We start from the raw sequence: 17872 nt of genomic DNA on the forward strand, positions 1-17872 counted from the left end.
TGTAGCTTTAGAAAACCAAATTTGAATGTTTATTTGATCAAAATAAAAAGTGAATGGACTTTAATTAATATGTTTATGTGTTAGAGTATAAAACTATCTGTGCGAAGAGAAGTTTTATCATCTTAGTGTTGAATTAGAGTTTTAGATCTATGGATGGGATTATAAAGTAACAATTAAACGAAATAATTTTTTGTACGCGATTCATGAATGAATATAGATCTAGGCCTATCTCAACTCGGCTTCGCAGCTTTCGTAAACGAATGTAGCTTTAGAAAACCAAATTTGAATGTTTATTTGATCAAAATATGAAATGAATGGACTTTAATTAATGTGTTAATGTATTAAAGTATAAAACTATCTGTGCAAAGAGAAGTTCTATCATCTTAGAGTTGAATTAGAGTTTTAGATCTAGGGATGGGATTATAAAGTAAACAATTAAACGAATTAATATTTAGTACGCGATTCATTACGGTATTGTCTAATGAAAGAATGTTCGTCAGGAAATCTGTTTTCACAGATATAAGGAACTAATTAATGTAAAAAATGCTTTTGAAACACAAAATTGAAGGTTAATTTTATTATATAATGAAATCAATGGATCTTCTTTTGTATTTTCATGTGTCAAAGTAAAAAACTATCTGCGCAAAGTGTATTTCTTAAAATTAGATCTAGGTCTAAATCCTTTCTATCTTTTCTCATGTCAACATTGTAGACATGGCCTAGATCCATAAAATACTATAGCTGTAATAGAGTCGGACAACTTTATTTTTTTTTGAGGGTCTTACATTTGTTTTAGGGCTACAATACATTCACTAAGGTCTAAGTTGGTACCCAAGGAACATTCCTGCCTAGTTTTATCAAGATTGGTCAAGCGGTTTTGATGTCTATAAGTAACATACATACATACATACATACATACATACCCCTCACATTCTACTTTATAATATAGATATATATATATATATATATATATATATATATATATATATATATATATATATATATATATATATATATAAGAGTGAAAATTAGCCAAGTATCAACAAGATAATTCCTTTAACTATTTACTAACAAAATGTTGTCACTGAAATATTATCAAAGCATTCTTGGTGCTTGTATTCTGTTATTGGCTTTTTTTTTTCATATTGAAATACTATCAAAGCATACTTGGTGCAGGCATCCTGTCATAGCCACCAGGAAAAGCTCCTCTAGGTCCTTTACCATAGGTAATACCAGAAGCATTTACTGGTGTGGAGTTGTGGACCTTAAATGGTTCTTGATAAGGTTGTGCAGCCACTGAGGAGTTATACATTGACTGAGAAACAGACACTGGTGAAGGGGTCATCAGTGACCAACCAGGTTGGAACTGTGCTGTTGGTGCCTTAACAGATTGAGCAGATGAGGGTATATAGGACAACTGAGGTTGAGAGGAAGCTGGGGGTGGGAATGCCTGTGCAGCTGGCATCAGCATTGGACCTGGGAGCTGGGCATGTACCACATTAGGGTAAGACTGAGGCCTCACAGAGCCAGGTTGAGATGAGCTATTCACCACATTATTATGAACAAACGATGATGTTCCTTGAACTTTCTTAGGAATTTCACTTCCAGGTCGTGTAATAATAACAGCTGGATTCGTGGACCATGACTTTTGATGGCCAGATGAAGTCACTGAGTCTCTAGATTTCTCAATGTTAGGGTTATCCATTGTTGATGAGACTTGAAAAAGAGCAGCAGACTTTTTCTTTTGTTCTCCTTTCTTATGTTGAAGCAAGACTGCCAGCTTCCCTTCTTGAGTTAATTCTCTGAGACTTTTAAAATGAATTCTTGCCAGCAGCTGAAGCTCTTCAAACACTGTTGAGATAGTATTGGTTTAGAATCAGATCCTAAATTAATCATTAATATTTTCAAGTTCATTTTAAAATATGAAATAGAGTAATAAAAATTTGCAAGGACTACGACTCTAAAATAATTTAGATTAGGGTTAACTATTTTCATACTTGTAGTTTCATACTGGCTATCTTAATTATAAAAACAACAAAAAATAAATTAACAAAAATTATTGTTACAAGTGTTAAATCAGATGTAGGAGTTTGTTAGATATCCATTACTCTAGCAAGACAGTTATTTTGCTGCACCCAGGAACAGTGTCCACTGTAGTAGTGCAGAGAAGCCATATAGTGTTTTAGGACTAGCAAATTTTACTGCATAAATATCTTGTGTCTCTCTAAACAAAAGTTTTCAATTATTCTTTAGCTTTTTTTTTAATCCACAGCAAGCCTACTTGTGCTTCAGCAAAATTAAACATGAGATAAAGAATAAACAAATATTTGTTGTTTTCCTGTGATATTTTAAAATTAGCCATTGACTTTTCTAATCTTCTTCTTCTTCCTCGTTCTCATTTTTATGTTGGAGCGTTCAGATGACAAGATCAATATATAAGATGAACTGCGCAGCGGTTTCCATATCAGGGAGCTCTTCATATAGTTTTTTTTCTATTGGCGTATTTTGGGGCCAGTGTCTTGTACAGGCCTCATGGTAAAGAGAACAGTTATGATAGACATGGTCAGCATTCTCTGGTGACACTCCATATAGGCAGATTTCACTGGTTTCAATTTTAGCTTCCGGTACATATGTTGTCTCATTCTGTTGTGTCTGGTCCTGAGTCGAAGGATTAGACGTCAATCTTGAAGGGATAGCTTATAATAGGCATCATCTTTCTTGTGATTAGGATGAAAGCTTGTCTTTTCTAGTAAATCTGTATATGTCACTTGTGCCTAAGTTTTGCCTACATAAGAAAATTTTAGCGCGATCAGAAACTTTTTTTTTTATATAGTAAGTTGGTAGAGGTGTTATCTAAGATGGCTGCCTGGTTGTGTGGTATGCACCTGGACTGACATTTAGTGGTCACGAAGGCCTGAGTTCGAACCCTGCCCACTACCCTCCCCAGTTATCCTGCAGGAGGATTGGGCTAGGATGTAATTAAAAAGCCACAAATTTCATTGATTAATTTATTATTAATTAATAAGAGTTTTTGAATATTCCCAGTGACTACAGTCTCAAAGAGGTTTTGAATATTCCCAGTGACTAGAGTCTCAAAGAGTTTTTGAATATTCCCAGTGACAACAGTCTCAAAGAGTTTTTGAATATTCCCAGTGACTACAGTCTCAAAGAGGTTTTGAATATTCCCAGTGACTACAGTCTCAAAGAGTTTTTGAATATTCCCAGTGACTAGAGTCTCAAAGAGTTTTTGAATATTCCCAGTGACTACAGTGTCAAAGAGTTTTTGAATATTCCCAGTGAATACAGTCTCAAAAAGGTTTTGAATATTCCCAGTGACTACAGTCTCAAAGAGGTTTTGAATATTCCCAGTGACTACAGTCTCAAAGAGGTTTTGAATATTCCCAGTGACTACAGTCTCAAAGAGGTTTTGTTTCCTTAACAAACAGTTTGTTAAAATCTAATGTGAAAAAAGCTTACCCTTGGCAATGTAAACTTTGTTTTCTGAGGATTGTATGATGATCTTCTGTAGCAAGAAAGTCATGGCTGCTGAAGCTAGCAGTTGATCAGGTTGTTTCAGGAAATGAAAGTAGTCCAAATCTACTTCAAAGGGGTTTCTGGGAGCAGGGTAAGTGCACAGCTTGACAATCTCTGCCACAATGTCAAATATTTTCACATCTGCAATCAGCAAGAAAAAGTGTATCACACAGATGCAATGACCCTCACAGATTCCAAAAGAAAAGAGATACATCAATATTAACGGAGCTAACAATATACTATATTAAATAAAAAATAACAAAAGAATATAATTTGGCAGATTTTCAGTTTTGTTGAGGAGTAGTGGGATGTTTAAAGCCCTTTAAATTACTAATTGTAGATACCTATTACACTTCTTTTAAAATATATTTATTGCTAGAACAGGTTAACAAAAGTAGGTTAGAAAAGAAAAAAAAATTATGTTCTATATATCCAGCCAAGCTTCATAGACTTGCCAGCAGGAAAGAATATTCAAATGATTATTAATGAAAATCTTCAACAATTATTGTTTTTTTCTGGAAAGATCTTTTGAAAGGAAAATTTTAATAAATACAAACAGATGTTGGGGTCGTTTTTGATCAAGTCATACAAGCAGTTGATCCACCTTATTCTCAGCTTAATGTACTTATGCTAGTACACTTGACATAGTATTTATCTTTTTTGATCAAGTCATACAAGCAGTTGATCCACTTTATTCTCAGCTTAATGTACTTATGCTAATACACTTGACATAGTATTTATCTTTTTTGATCAAGTCATACAAGCAGTTGATCCACCTTATTCTCAGCTTAATGTACTTATGCTAATACACTTGACATAGTATTTATCTTTTTTGATCAAGTCATACAAGCAGTTGATCCACCTTATTCTCAGCTTAATGTACTTATGCTAATACACTTGACAGTATTTATCACTGTGATTTCAAATTCCTTTTAACGGTTTATGTTTCTTTCTTCTGTGAATTGTTTGAAAGGATAAAACTTGAATCTGCTGATCATTGACATTGTGTCATTTCAGATTAGTGTTAGAAAGTTGAACAAGAGTGCTGTTGTATTGAGATATAATAATCATACAAATACTTCTACTCTCAAGAAATAACACCACACAAAAGATGACACTCAAGCCTAAGAAGTGGGACTACTAGTTAGCTCATATTTAAACTTTACACATTTCCACCTTTTAGACATTTCAATTCAAATGTGAAGTAATGTTCTCTTATTTTTAGAGATAATTTATATTCAACCTGTTACCATTTTAATCTACATACAAGTTATAAAGCTGACAACTTTTTGAAATCGAATGCATACGGCCATATGAAGTGAAAAATTTGGCATTTCATCATTCTTTATATGGCACAGCTAAAATTAATAAACAAGAAAAAAAGTGTTTTTTTAGGCCTTTATTTCTTCTCTCTCAACTAATCAAAAAAGTGTATCTCACTGAGTAGACTAGTAAGCAAGTACAATATAAAAATACTTAAAAAAAAAACAAAGCTTATGTTGAGTGAAATTGCATCAAATATTTTTGAATCAATCTTGTTATTAATTTTTAATAAATCTAGACTTACAATAATATATATTTTGTTTTTGCTTAGAGCAACTTTCATGCTTAAATCATGCTCAGTGCACCATGGTCACCTAGGCTTTGTGGCCTTGTGTGTGTGCTTATGCCTGAATTCAAACTTGAGCCTCCACGAACGATGGAAGGCCTATTTGTTAGCCAATGAGCTGGCCAAGTATTTATTAAACTAGAAGGTTAGTTAAACCTTATAGCAAACGACCTAATTATCTACACAAGGCTTAAATCCCCTTAGGTAAGTAGGCCTTACTGTCTCTATACAAAACAAAGTTAATTACAACTAATTGAATTTTTTTTTATTGTTTCATATGTTGTCATTGACAATGAATAATTGTGCAAAATTTCAACTTGATGTGAGAATGGGAAGTGGGAGAAATTCAAACCCAGACAGGCACAGTGAATTGATATAAGCTTTGTAATAATACCTTCATCCTTCCATTTAGATGTAGATTTTAACTTGAGTGGGCTGTCCTTGTCTGCATCCTTGTCTCCAGAGAGTGTAAACAGACGACGATGGTTCGACCTGACCCAAACATAGGGACAAGAGTAACGAGCATAGCCAGCTATAAGGAATAATGTGACATCATCTTTCTGTTGACAAAAATAGTTACATTTTCTAGTAGGCAGCAAGAATCATGGGTCACAAAGTGATCATCAAAGATGTCTCGATTGGACCAAAAATTATTTTTTTCAAATCTGATCAGAGTTTTTCCGATTGCCACAATTCCTATTTTTAATCAAATAAAATTCTGAAAAACATGTAAGGGTTAATCCCCTTGAGATTAAAAAAAAAAACAACAACTATGTATTTAAACTATGATTTGAAAAAGAGAATAACTTTGTACAAATAATAAAATTGAAGGCAATCCTAACCCTTTGAGCCTAGTCTCTTTTACTAAGTATTAGTGGATATCCTTCATTAGGGAGTGACAAAGAATGGGATAGCCTCAGGTCCCACTCTCTAAGCTTGAAAATTACACATTTGTAAATATTAGTTAATAATTGAAACTTAATGTGTTACTCATCTTTATAATCCTTTTTTCAACCTCTTGTTAACTTTTTCAGATATTTACTATCTCATATATTTACTATCATATTTCTATTTTATAATTCACTTTTGAACAAACACGTTTTATTGAATAAAAATGCTTACAATTAACCATTCATATTATTGTTTCTTAACCTTTATTCCTACCATTCCATGAACTTTGGGATAACTTTGCACAACTTTTTGAGCGCTTTGAAAAAAAAAAACAGAAACAGTTTCTATCACACAGTTTGAATGAGCTCCTTTAGTTAGGTACACAAATTGTTATAAGTACACAGGATTACATTCAATTATTAGACTTTTTAGAAAGTTCAATTTTAATAATGAATTTTTTTTTTAAAGTACTATTTGTTTTTGTGTAAAACATGTAATGTGCTTTATTCAAGGTTTATAGTGGTGAGATAATTCCTCTACAATAAAAAAAAAACAAAAAACCTTCCAAAAAAAAAAACACTTTTTCTTTTCAACCTATACAACATCCAAGAACAGAAAGGACAGCAGGTACACCCCAAACCTCAGTCAACTTACAAGATTACAGACTGCTGTAAACCAGATGTACACCCCAAACCTCAGTCAACTAACAAGATTACAGACTGCTCTAAACCAGATGTAGGCTAGTCTCTTCTTATAACAAAGCAGATATTTTTGTATAACAATGATGACTGTTATTAAATAAAATACATGCTGGTCAACAAACAACTTACTGGTTGGGATTCCTCCTCCGATGGTGATGCTGGCAAAAGATCTGCCTCTCTGTCTTGTCTACCTCTAAGTTGGGTCTGAGTTTGGAGGGAGAAAACTATAGAACTCCTGAAAAATGGATTTTAAAAAAGTCAATCGTGAATTTTTTTTTTTATATTACTATTTGTGTGTGTGTGTAAAGAGGAATAGTTCAAAAGGTAAAATGCATATAAATCACAAAATCACTTATCATAAGGTAAGATGTATGAGTTAAGGTTGTGACCTAATTATCATAAGGTAAGTTGTATGAGTTAAGGTTGTGTCTTACTTATCATAAGGTAAGTTGTATGAGTTAAGGTTGACATACTTATCATAAGGTAAGATGAATGAGTTAAGGTTGTGGCATACTTATCATAAGGTAAGTTGTATGAGTTAAGGTTGTGACCTACTTATCATAAGGTAAGTTGTATGAGTTAAGGTTGTGACATACTTATCATAAGGTAAGTTGTATGAGTTAAGGTTGTGACCTACTTATCATAAGGTAAGATGAATGAGTTATGGTTGTGGCATACTTATCATAAGGTAAGTTGTATGAGTTAAGGTTGTGACCTACTTATCATAAGGTAAGTTGTATGAGTTAATGTTGTGACCTACTTATCATAAGGTAAGTTGTATGAGTTAAGGTTGACATACTTATCATAAGGTAAGATGAATGAGTTATGGTTGTGGCATACTTATCATAAGGTAAGTTGTATGAGTTAAGGTTGTGACCTACTTATCATAAGGTAAGTTGTATGAGTTAATGTTGTGACCTACTTATCATAAGGTAAGTTGTATGAGTTAAGGTTGACATACTTATCATAAGGTAAGATGAATGAGTTATGGTTGTGGCATACTTATCATAAGGTAAGTTGTATGAGTTAAGGTTGTGACCTACTTATCATAAGGTAAGATGAATGAGTTATGGTTGTGGCATACTTATCATAAGGTAAGTTGTATGAGTTAAGGTTGTGACCTACTTATCATAAGGTAAGTTGTATGAGTTAAGGTTGTGACCTACTTATCATAAGGTAAGTTGTATGAGTTAAGGTTGTGACCTACTTATCATAAGGTAAGTTGTATGCGTTAAGGTTGTGACCTACTTATCATAAGGTAAGTTGTATGAGTTATGGTTGTGGCCTACTTATCATAAGGTAAGTTGTATGAGTTAAGGTTGTGACCTACTTATCATAAGGTAAGTTGTATGAGTTAAGGTTGTGACCTACTTATCATAAGGTAAGTTGTATGAGTTAAGGTTGTGACCTACTTATCATAAGGTAAGTTGTATGAGTTAAGGTTGTGACCTACTTATCATAAGGTAAGATGAATGAGTTAAGGTTGTGGCCTACTTATCATAAGGTAAGTTGTATGAGTTAAGGTTGTGACCTACTTATCATAAGGTAAGTTGTATGAGTTAAAACTATCTGTAGCACACAAAGGTTTCTTAGCTGGAGGTAGTGGCAAAGTGGTGTTAATTATTGAAGTTGTACTTCCCTGGAGGAAAACAAAAACAAAACAAAATAAAAAATCAGATGAATATAAAACTTAACACTGACAAAAAAACAAACATTGATAGATACTAATTTAACTTGAGTGAATTCTCATTGTAGATTTAAACTAGAGGCCATCTTTACAACTGAATAGCTCATAAGTCAAGTACAAGTAAAGTTCACCTTTCAGACCTTGCAATCTATAGGGCAGATGATGTAAAGGTCATCTGTTTCTGTGGCCCGTGGTTAATGAGGCCAGCCCAATGACAAACTGACTTAACTTTTCCCCATCTAACGTCAGGTACCTATTAGAGCTGGGTGGACTAATGCCCCAAAGATCCCAAAATTAAATTACCAGTTTTCAACAGAATTCAAATCCGGAATCCTTTGGTTTGGAAGTTAAGTGCTTTACCACTCAGCTTCCACATCTCTTGAATAGCAAATAGCAGAGATATCAATTGGGTCAGGAATAAATTACCTTTATAGACAATAATATATATATATATATATATATATATGAAAGCCTGAATTAAGAGGTCATGCATCAAAGTTGAATTCCTTTTTAGGATTTTCCCAGGAGAAATAAAAAAAAAAATTTCAGGTCATTTTTTAAAATAAATATTTAGTTGAGTATAAACCACAAAGAAGATAGCGTAGAGTGTAGGCTGTAGGTTTCTGAAGCTCCTTCACAAATCAAGTTTATCATATCCTAGACCCAAAACCTCATGTACTAATATTCCATCAGTTAGTCTATCTCTTTGTCTACATGTTCATGTTGACCAAAATTAGACTGGGGACAAGCAGGAACTCATGCATTGTAAGTAAATTAACATATCTATCTATCTTGCAAAGTGTTGTAATGTAACTGATTAGCAAATGACACAAAAATATATATATATATATATATATATATTGTTATAAACCTGGTGGTGGCACAGATGGGGGTAGTGGTGTGTGTGTAGTCAGCCGACGCAAATCGCCCCAGGCCAGCGCTAGATGAGCGGTCAACCGAGACGAGTTAAGACGATCGTCCGAGTCGAGGGTCAACAGGACAGTTCGGGAAGGATCGCCGACGTGAACAGAGCTCGGGAGCGTCACGAGAGTTATAGTCATCTGACCACCTAGAAACGTCGAGGGGCGTTCTGTCCGGTTCGAGAAGGCCAGTAGGGACCCTATATAAGAGCGGAGGTGTCGCAGTCAAGACGGTCGAGAAAAGGGGCTCAATACAGCAAGGTTCAGAAAGGAGGTTCACGACAGGAGTTCAGAACACGGTCGACTACAGCACAGTTCAACGGTGTGGTTCTGTACGGAGCATTACGACGGTTCAGTGCGGAGTACTGTCAAGTACAGTTGAGACGAACGGTGTCTTGATCTTGGTCTGTGATCGAGTCCGACACAACGAGCCCAAGTGTGTGAAGTCAGTCCCGAACTGTTGAACCCAGTGCAAGCCCGGAACGAGGCGGAGAGGCCAGTGCAAGACTTGATACGGCGGAACGGTGTTATCGGAGAGATATTTGTTATCGCAGAACTATTTGTACTGTTCTACGTGCTGCCAATTGTACAGTATTGGCTGTTATTTATGGACATTAAACCTTTACGTTAATTTGGAGCCCTGACTTGTCAAGTTCTTTAAGTTGGTGGTGTATGGTGCAGTTTGCAGAGAGCCTGGATAGTGAGATTCGTAACAATATATATATATATATACTTATCACAGCAGATAACTAATAACTATATTCACTTACTGCAGATAACTAATATTCAAAGACTTATAAATGCATACCTGAACTTTGTTCTTGACACTGACAAGTAACTCCTCCTTTCCTCTCAAATAGCAAGAGAAATGTTTGAAGCCACGGACTGAACCAAAATTAGCTAGTTCCCATAGAAATCTCTGAAGCTTCTTTTTGACAAGAGCTTCATGCTGTGAAATCTAAAACAGAAAATGGAAGTAAATTAAATTGTTATATTCAATGTGTACATTTGAGAAATTATTGTGATCCTAATACTTTCTTCTTCTTAATCTTTTTTAATTACATTCCCAGTCTACCAAAGCCAATGACAACACAATTTAAACTTTTTGGCAGCATGCTTTTTTCTTAGAAACGCTTTTTCTTTAAAAATCATTCTTATAAAATTTAAATGCATATAGTATCTATTTGTTATCTATTTCTTTGAGTCAAGTGGTTATGAAATGTGTGTTCTATTAATTAAATTCAATCTATATCTCTAGATCTAATCACTATACTGATTTTTGTGTCCTGCAAATGACTTCATGTTGCAGTACTGGTCAAACAAATGAAAATCATTCAAGTCAATATCACATTTCATTAGGCACTGTATGCATGAAATAATCATTTATGAGTGTTTCTGTGTTTTTAGCACAAAGGAATGAAGTCTTGAATTCAACTGATGGAAACATGTGAAAGTTGTAAATGTTTTTTATATCTTCACATTTTAGGTCAATGACAATGCATTACGAAGGATGTGACCTTAAAAGGGAGTTCTACAAGTCTTCCACTTGCCAGATATCTGGTAACCCAAAACATGTAAAACTAAAATAAATTACATGTAACCACGCATGTGCTCAGTTTGCAAAGTATTATTAATCTTTACATATTATATTATATACATAGTTAGACTTTGAATATAAATTAAAAACTAAAGTAGATCTAGTTACTTACAGAGGATTCCATGGTGTACAAAATATATATATAAAGATCTAGATCTATTAAATCTATGTACTGGTCACTGGTGAGACTCTTGATCTAATGTCTAATGATATATATATATATCAATATATCTAGATTTAATAAGTAATTAGACATCCATGATCATGTAGACATCAGGCCTGGAAAAGATTCAATTACAATATATTTTAAGATGTTTGCGCTCACTAGTAGTTAGTAGATCTAGACTAATCCAGAGTCTAATAAAAAAATTAAATATAATTTAATATAATACTAATAATATAATTTATATAAATAATAGTGACAATAGTAAATACATTATACAGACAATACTAACAGTACAGTAGTCTAGATAAAGTTAAAGGTAATTTCAGCTTTGATTGTTAGAGTATTAGAATACCCTTGTGACTTGTCAAGTAGGGAACACACAACACTAAGACTAAAGTAAAAGTACTAACTAACACACTAACAGTGACAAGATTCCTCACTAGAATTCACTAGATCTAACACTAACACTGAATTAGATTCTAAAGATAGTACTATATATCTACTAGAAATATAGTACTTTACTAGTTACTAGATCTAGTAGTAGATATTACTATTAGGATATTTTATTATCTAGACTTCTATAGTATAGACTATAGACAGTATAGTCTCTGGACACTCTGCCTCTGGTCCTGGTACTCTGCCGACTCTTGAGTTGGAGTCATAATCATGATAATCATATCATGTCATACGAATTATCATTATTATGATAAATAATAATTCAAACTCATAAAATGATAAGACTAACTTAAAGTTAGTCTAACTGCTATAGTAGTCAGTATTAAGTAGATCTATAGATAACTGTAATTATTATTATTTACTCTAACTCAGTCTAACTAACTTCTAAGACTACACTATCTCATCTGTTACTCAAGTTACTGTTACAATCAGATTTCTTTCTTAGACTTTCTAGATTCTAGATCTATAATATAGATTCTAGATCTAGATATAGATCTATCATCATCTAGATCTAGAAAGTATAATTTTCTATAAATACGACTAATATAGATAATTATTATTTTATTATTAATATTACTTATTAGATCTATTATTATATTATATAGAATAATATAGATTATTATAATTTATAATAAATAGATCTACCATTCTAGATCTAGATTCTATATACCTATAGATATCTAGATCTATATATTCTATAGGCCTACTCTATAATTCTACTCTACTACAAGTACTAGACTCTACTTACTACTAGATCTAGACTCTAGACATAATATAATATATAGATATAGTCTAGATCTAGATCTAAATAGATATAGACTAGCTCTAGTCTAGTAATTAACCTCTTTTGAGTGGGGAGAGTAAAAAAGACATGTTGAGTCTATGGTCATAAATCTAGATATGCAGGTCTGTGATATAGTAATTTTAATTCTAAATCCATATAGGATTTTATAGGTGCTATAAATATAATCAAAATTGTCGTCAGGACACATGTAGATCTTTAGATCTGTACCCACCAGCACGTACAGTACTTGTCAAAGCCAGTCAAGTCGGGAGAGTATTAATCTAGCAGGGCCATAATTAAGGTAGAACAGGTGGGGCAACACATAGGCCTCGGCGTAGTCAGGTGTTGTTTTTTTTTTTTGGTGGACCAACTGATTTGCAGTCATGGAGAATGAGGTGGGGTATTCCAGTGGTTAGGATATTTCCTTAAAACATCTAAAAAAAAAACTCCAGGGAAATGATTGCGAAAAGCGATTGTAGGGCGCTTAAACTCTAAATAGTAATTCATCTAGGAGAGACAACTCCGAAATAAAACAACTGCTGCCTTGCAGATGATCTTGGCTGATCAAAGACTATGGGAGCACACCCAGAAAGAAAAGCAGGCTGAAGCTGGAGTCAATGGGCCTCCTGGCTTATAACACATTTACACGCAACCTCATCTATGTTGGAGCTCAGAAATTATTGTTATGGATGTGGCGTCCTGCCTGTGGAATCCCGCAGCGCAGGTAGGGGGCCGGGCTCTCTCCGCCTCGAAGGAGCCCACACAAGCAAGCTGGTGGTTCTTTTATCTCTGCTTTTGGAGCCAGGAGCAGTGATCAAAAAGTAAACATTACTGGCCTACTCTCCAACATATCAAAAGGCCCGACAAAGACTCTGGCCCCAAAACCTTCTTATAGAACAAAAACTATACCGAGATCTGCCTGATTTTGGAAAGCACTGCGCAGTACATCTCAGATATATGATTACTAATCTGAACTATTCTGAACCCTTTGACATGTAAAATGAGAACGAAGAAGAAGTAGAAATCAAGCCCTCTTGTAACTAAGGTGGCCAAGCCGTAACCAAGCGTTTTAGTCTCTCAGCTACACATCACTTGCTGGGAGGGAACTTGAAGTTTGTCTGTGACTAGGCAACAATAATGACAGCAAGGCTCAAGATTTAAATAAGCAAGAGGGGAAAATGGGGAGAGATTATCTGTTAAGAATCTTGGACATCACGTGTCATCTCTTAAAGCAGAATTTGGCACTCTGTGGGCATCGCTAACGAGTTGAAGAAGAATTAGCAGTACAAAATCAAATAAATATCCTGGAGTGAAATTACTATTCAAGCACGATCCATTCCTGAGAGGACGAATGCGTACATGTCCCAACCAAATAAAAAACGAATTTATTGAAATAAGTGCTCACGAAAACAACAACAAAAAATATTAAATGCATATAAAAATAAAATAATAACACAGAAAGTTTAAAAAGCAAATATGTTTTCGATTATTTTCAACAGTACACCTAACATCTAAAATCTGGATCAAAATTTATAATACACTGTCATGCAGAGCCTCAAAGACGATTTGGCCACAAGAAAAAAAGCGAAAAAAAAGATGAAGAGATTTTCTATCAACACACAAGAAAGAGATACTGGTGAAAATACATTCCTTGGACCGTATTGTTCATGAAATAATAGTCCCATAAGAACAATGTCATGATAAATATGAATTTCAGTCGCCTTTATTGAATCCTCAAATGGAAATCATTCTCGATGGTTCTCTCAGCGACATAGACAAAAACAAATTTTGTCTGGGGGCTTCAGGCAATAGTCACAGTTTCTCAAGATGTCTTCGAACTTCCAAAACAAGAATCTATTGAGTTTTAGAGTTTTCTAAAAAAAATATGTCAGTCCCCGAATATTGCCATCTTGATTCGCATATTTTTTTTAACTGTTGTGGTAGTCGTGGCTACATGCAAGCGAAGTTTTTCCAAACTTACTTTGATGAAGAAATACTTATAATCAACGATGACGAATTTACGATTCACTAGTTTGGCAATTTCGTTTATTGAATAAGACCTAATGGAAAAACCAGGCGAGAGGGAACTGAAAAATCCTATAGCTGTACAACACCACTGAATGCAGTAGCGGACTGGATATAGCCCATGATGTGGGCATTCTGGTAAATGCCTAAAGGCCAGATGCCACCCATATGATCTTCGGTGGCATGAAATGAAAAGAAAATGTAATTTAGCTAAAAATAATATTAAGCTTGGTAAGATTGTCCTGTAAACCACGACATTTTGAGTGCGTTCGGTCAGGTAAGAACCAAGCTACTTTAGGACGATTCCTGAGAAACCAAAAGTGGCAGAGAATCTGGTCATCATAATCTCATGGTATAATGATAATCTGTTAAGACTACTGCCAGCACACCAACCACCCAGTAGCACTGACCACCGCTGTCTCTAACTTCAAACGTTATTGCAACAGATAAATGTCTCCACATTCAAGGAATAAAAGAAAAAGTCCCTCATCAACCAATTACTTGCTTACGTTTATGCTTGTGTTCAAAACAAATTTCTTGTGAACGCCTTTCATCATCAGTCTTCAACATAAAATCCTACAAGTGTTCTGTCATGATGCTCTTTAGCCTATGCAGAAACCTAATTTCACAAGTTAGTTACGAATATTAGGGTATTAGATAGAACTCACTCATCAGCCTAGCTGATGATTTCAAAATACCCTCCCCCCCCCTCTAAAAAAACTATATTCTACCCCCCACTAAAAGGCCTACCCATTGGGTCAGTTATTACAAGAATACACTCTTTGCTATTATCTTCACATTAGCCAACGTCCTGACATTGCACGTGTCATATTTCTGCTCATCAATTCATTACGTAAAGTGTTAATACCTAATCGGGTATATATATAAGGCTAGTCTTCGAGTCCGAAGATCAGTGAGGTATGCAATATTTCCCGTGGCTGCGCAGTCCCAGCTGTGACCTACATATTTTGCCACATCCAGGGCAAGCATAACCATTGTCGGGTAAGTCAACGTTAAATAACATTATTGTTTCAAGACACTTATACTGTACTGTTTCGTGATCGCATTTTAAGACATTAAATTATTAAAAGACATTCGAAGTTGAAGGTGCACATGTATATCCAGGAATTATTGCGTTTAAGTATCGCATATTCTCGGACAGGAATGTGTTTCTACGTCGTCTAACGTGGCATGATCTCCAGGAGAAAATGGAGTTGCAAAGTTTCCTTCGTGAAAGTTATCTCGAGATTCAGCAACGTTCCTGAATTGTTTGTGTCAAACTGGCGAGAAAATCAGTCATTGGACTGCATCTTTTCGCAGAGGATGTCAGCAATTTTTGTTTTTCATCTCTCTTCTTTGTCATTACCTTTTCCTTTCGATTTCTATTTGGTGACATGTTTAACTGTTTAAATAATAATTGTGATTTGTCAATGACTTCGTAGCTGTGAAATCCTGGGATCTTGCGACGCACCGATCAACCCAATCATATAATGCACATTAGAGAGAGAATTCATCTATGAGTCAATTTTGATAACAGTGGATCTACAGACTGCTGTAAACGTAACTAAGCCTACATCCTAACATACAGAAATACGTCAAAATGTTTAAGTTCAGGGTTCCATTTTAGATTCACACGAGTATGCTTACACTAGTTCGATTGCCGTAGGAAATAGAAAAAAATATAGGCCTTATGCTGTTTCTTAATCTCTTAGCGCTAATAGAGGATATGCGAATCCATTATTTTGGAATATGTAGCTAGTAGCCTAGTACACAGTAAAGTTTGTCAAAATCTTTGATCAAAGGTAAGGCAAGGGCAATCACGTTTATGGGACTTATTGATATTTAATGTGGCCCATTCGGCAGCCCTACCGGCCCATTTAGCACCGGCTCCTGGCGGCCTGGCCTAAATATTAGACAGAGAGAGAGAGAGAGAGAGAGAGAGAGAAAAAAAAAAGGAATGGGCGTCATTTTCTTTTTCCAAAGATTGAAGCCGAAAGTGCAGTAGGCCTATGTCACCTGAATTTTTTTTAAAATAGATATGTCATTCACTTTTCTCAAAAGACCTATTACTACTAGTAATCTTTATATAATTCTACTAGCTGATACCTTACTCGTTCTACGCTACGGTTTAAAGAGTTGGTATAAGCACAGCCAACGTGGAGGGCACGGTATAGGCCTATGTTTGTTTAGCCCGGAACACAAAACGGCCCGCATCACAACGCTCCCACATCCCCAACACCTCCAGCCCTCTGTCCTTTTTTGTCTACATCTAAATCTTGTTTGCTTTGAAGTTTCCTGGACAAAATGAAAAAAAAAAATCTTTTTTGATTTCCCGCTGATAGTGTCATTTTCTTGTCTACAACCTTAATGCACTGTTGTTTTAATCACTGACTGCCCCCCCCGCCCCGGAAAGGGCGTGGCACAAATAATATAAACTGGCCGACTATAAAAACAGGTAATGCTACATCGTCAACCATAATGCAGACACAGACCGGCAAAGATCTATGTGTTGTGCGTTATATCTAGGTCTATTCATTAGGCCTGCACTAGCATATATACAGTACAAGCAATTCTTAAAGGGTTAAAGCAATCAAGGGCCACTGACTACGTGAATGACTGTTTAAATATACATCTAATGTAGCTGGCGCCACGCTCTGGCAGTGTTCTTTAACTATTATCAGACGATCTGTATCATTGTTCCTCTCTTGAGTCTATACAAACGTTTGGTACCTACACAGGCCTACGGAAACCCACAGGGAGGGAAGGTGCTCAGAGCTCTTCTATCGTGACGTGTAGAGAAATGTATTTGCACCGTCATTACGGCTATGCTGCAGGTTATACATTGTATAGGACTCCTTGCATTTTAGTGGTCTACCGATCGATTGATAGACCAAGAAGCTAAGATGGCAGGATGGACATGGCATAGGACTTAACTGAGGGGGGGGGAGGAGAATTGAATCCGATGGCGAGGTACTGTTGTGGCTGTATGCTCCACTGGCAGTCAATACAGGATTAAGTCAAGTAGCTACTGGTGTTTACAGCCCGGACTTCATCATAGTTAGCTGAAATACTTTATCAGTGCCTTCGTTTAAACTTAATCCAAAAGAGGCACACACGGCTTATATATTTTTTTCAAAGATGGAGGGTGTCCAACAGCGGTGTGTGTTAGGATTATTTCAATATTAAAATAGGGTCGTCGTCATGTTCATCTATTATACAGAAAGGTTTTAAATATTAATTTAACCTGCAGCTTAATTCAACTGTTCATGGGTCTACCCTGCAGACTGTACATTTAGGGTGTATTATACATTTATTTTAAATTTATTCTTTTGAATTTTGTTATCTGTTATGTTTTAAAAGCATATTTAGCTTATATTGTGTAGTTCATTATATTATAGTAATCCTTTTAGTAGGATCTTTCTTGAAGTCCATTTGAGATGATTGGTAAAGCTCACCACTCATAATTATGCATTTTGAAACTAAAATACAGACTCTCAGAACA

At 35.0% G+C, this 17872-nt stretch overlaps 1 protein-coding gene across 1 annotated transcript; it reads right to left on the reverse strand.

Annotated features, from left to right (window-relative positions):
* Positions 1-994: 994 nt before the first annotated feature.
* Positions 995-12398, reverse strand: LOC106055764 (uncharacterized). Its single transcript, XM_056012821.1, has 8 exons — positions 12310-12398; positions 11052-11218; positions 10151-10300; positions 8271-8374; positions 6865-6970; positions 5538-5703; positions 3478-3675; positions 995-1851 (listed from the first exon to the last, which is right to left on the reverse strand). The coding sequence occupies exons 2-8, from the start codon at positions 11061-11063 to the stop codon at positions 1157-1159; spliced, it is 1431 nt and encodes a 476-aa protein (XP_055868796.1). The 5' UTR covers positions 11064-11218; positions 12310-12398; the 3' UTR covers positions 995-1156.
* Between the last annotated feature and the right edge of the window lie 5474 nt (positions 12399-17872).

Source organism: Biomphalaria glabrata, chromosome 15 (genome assembly GCF_947242115.1).
Source record: "Biomphalaria glabrata chromosome 15, xgBioGlab47.1, whole genome shotgun sequence".
NCBI classification, from domain to species: domain Eukaryota; kingdom Metazoa; phylum Mollusca; class Gastropoda; family Planorbidae; genus Biomphalaria; species Biomphalaria glabrata.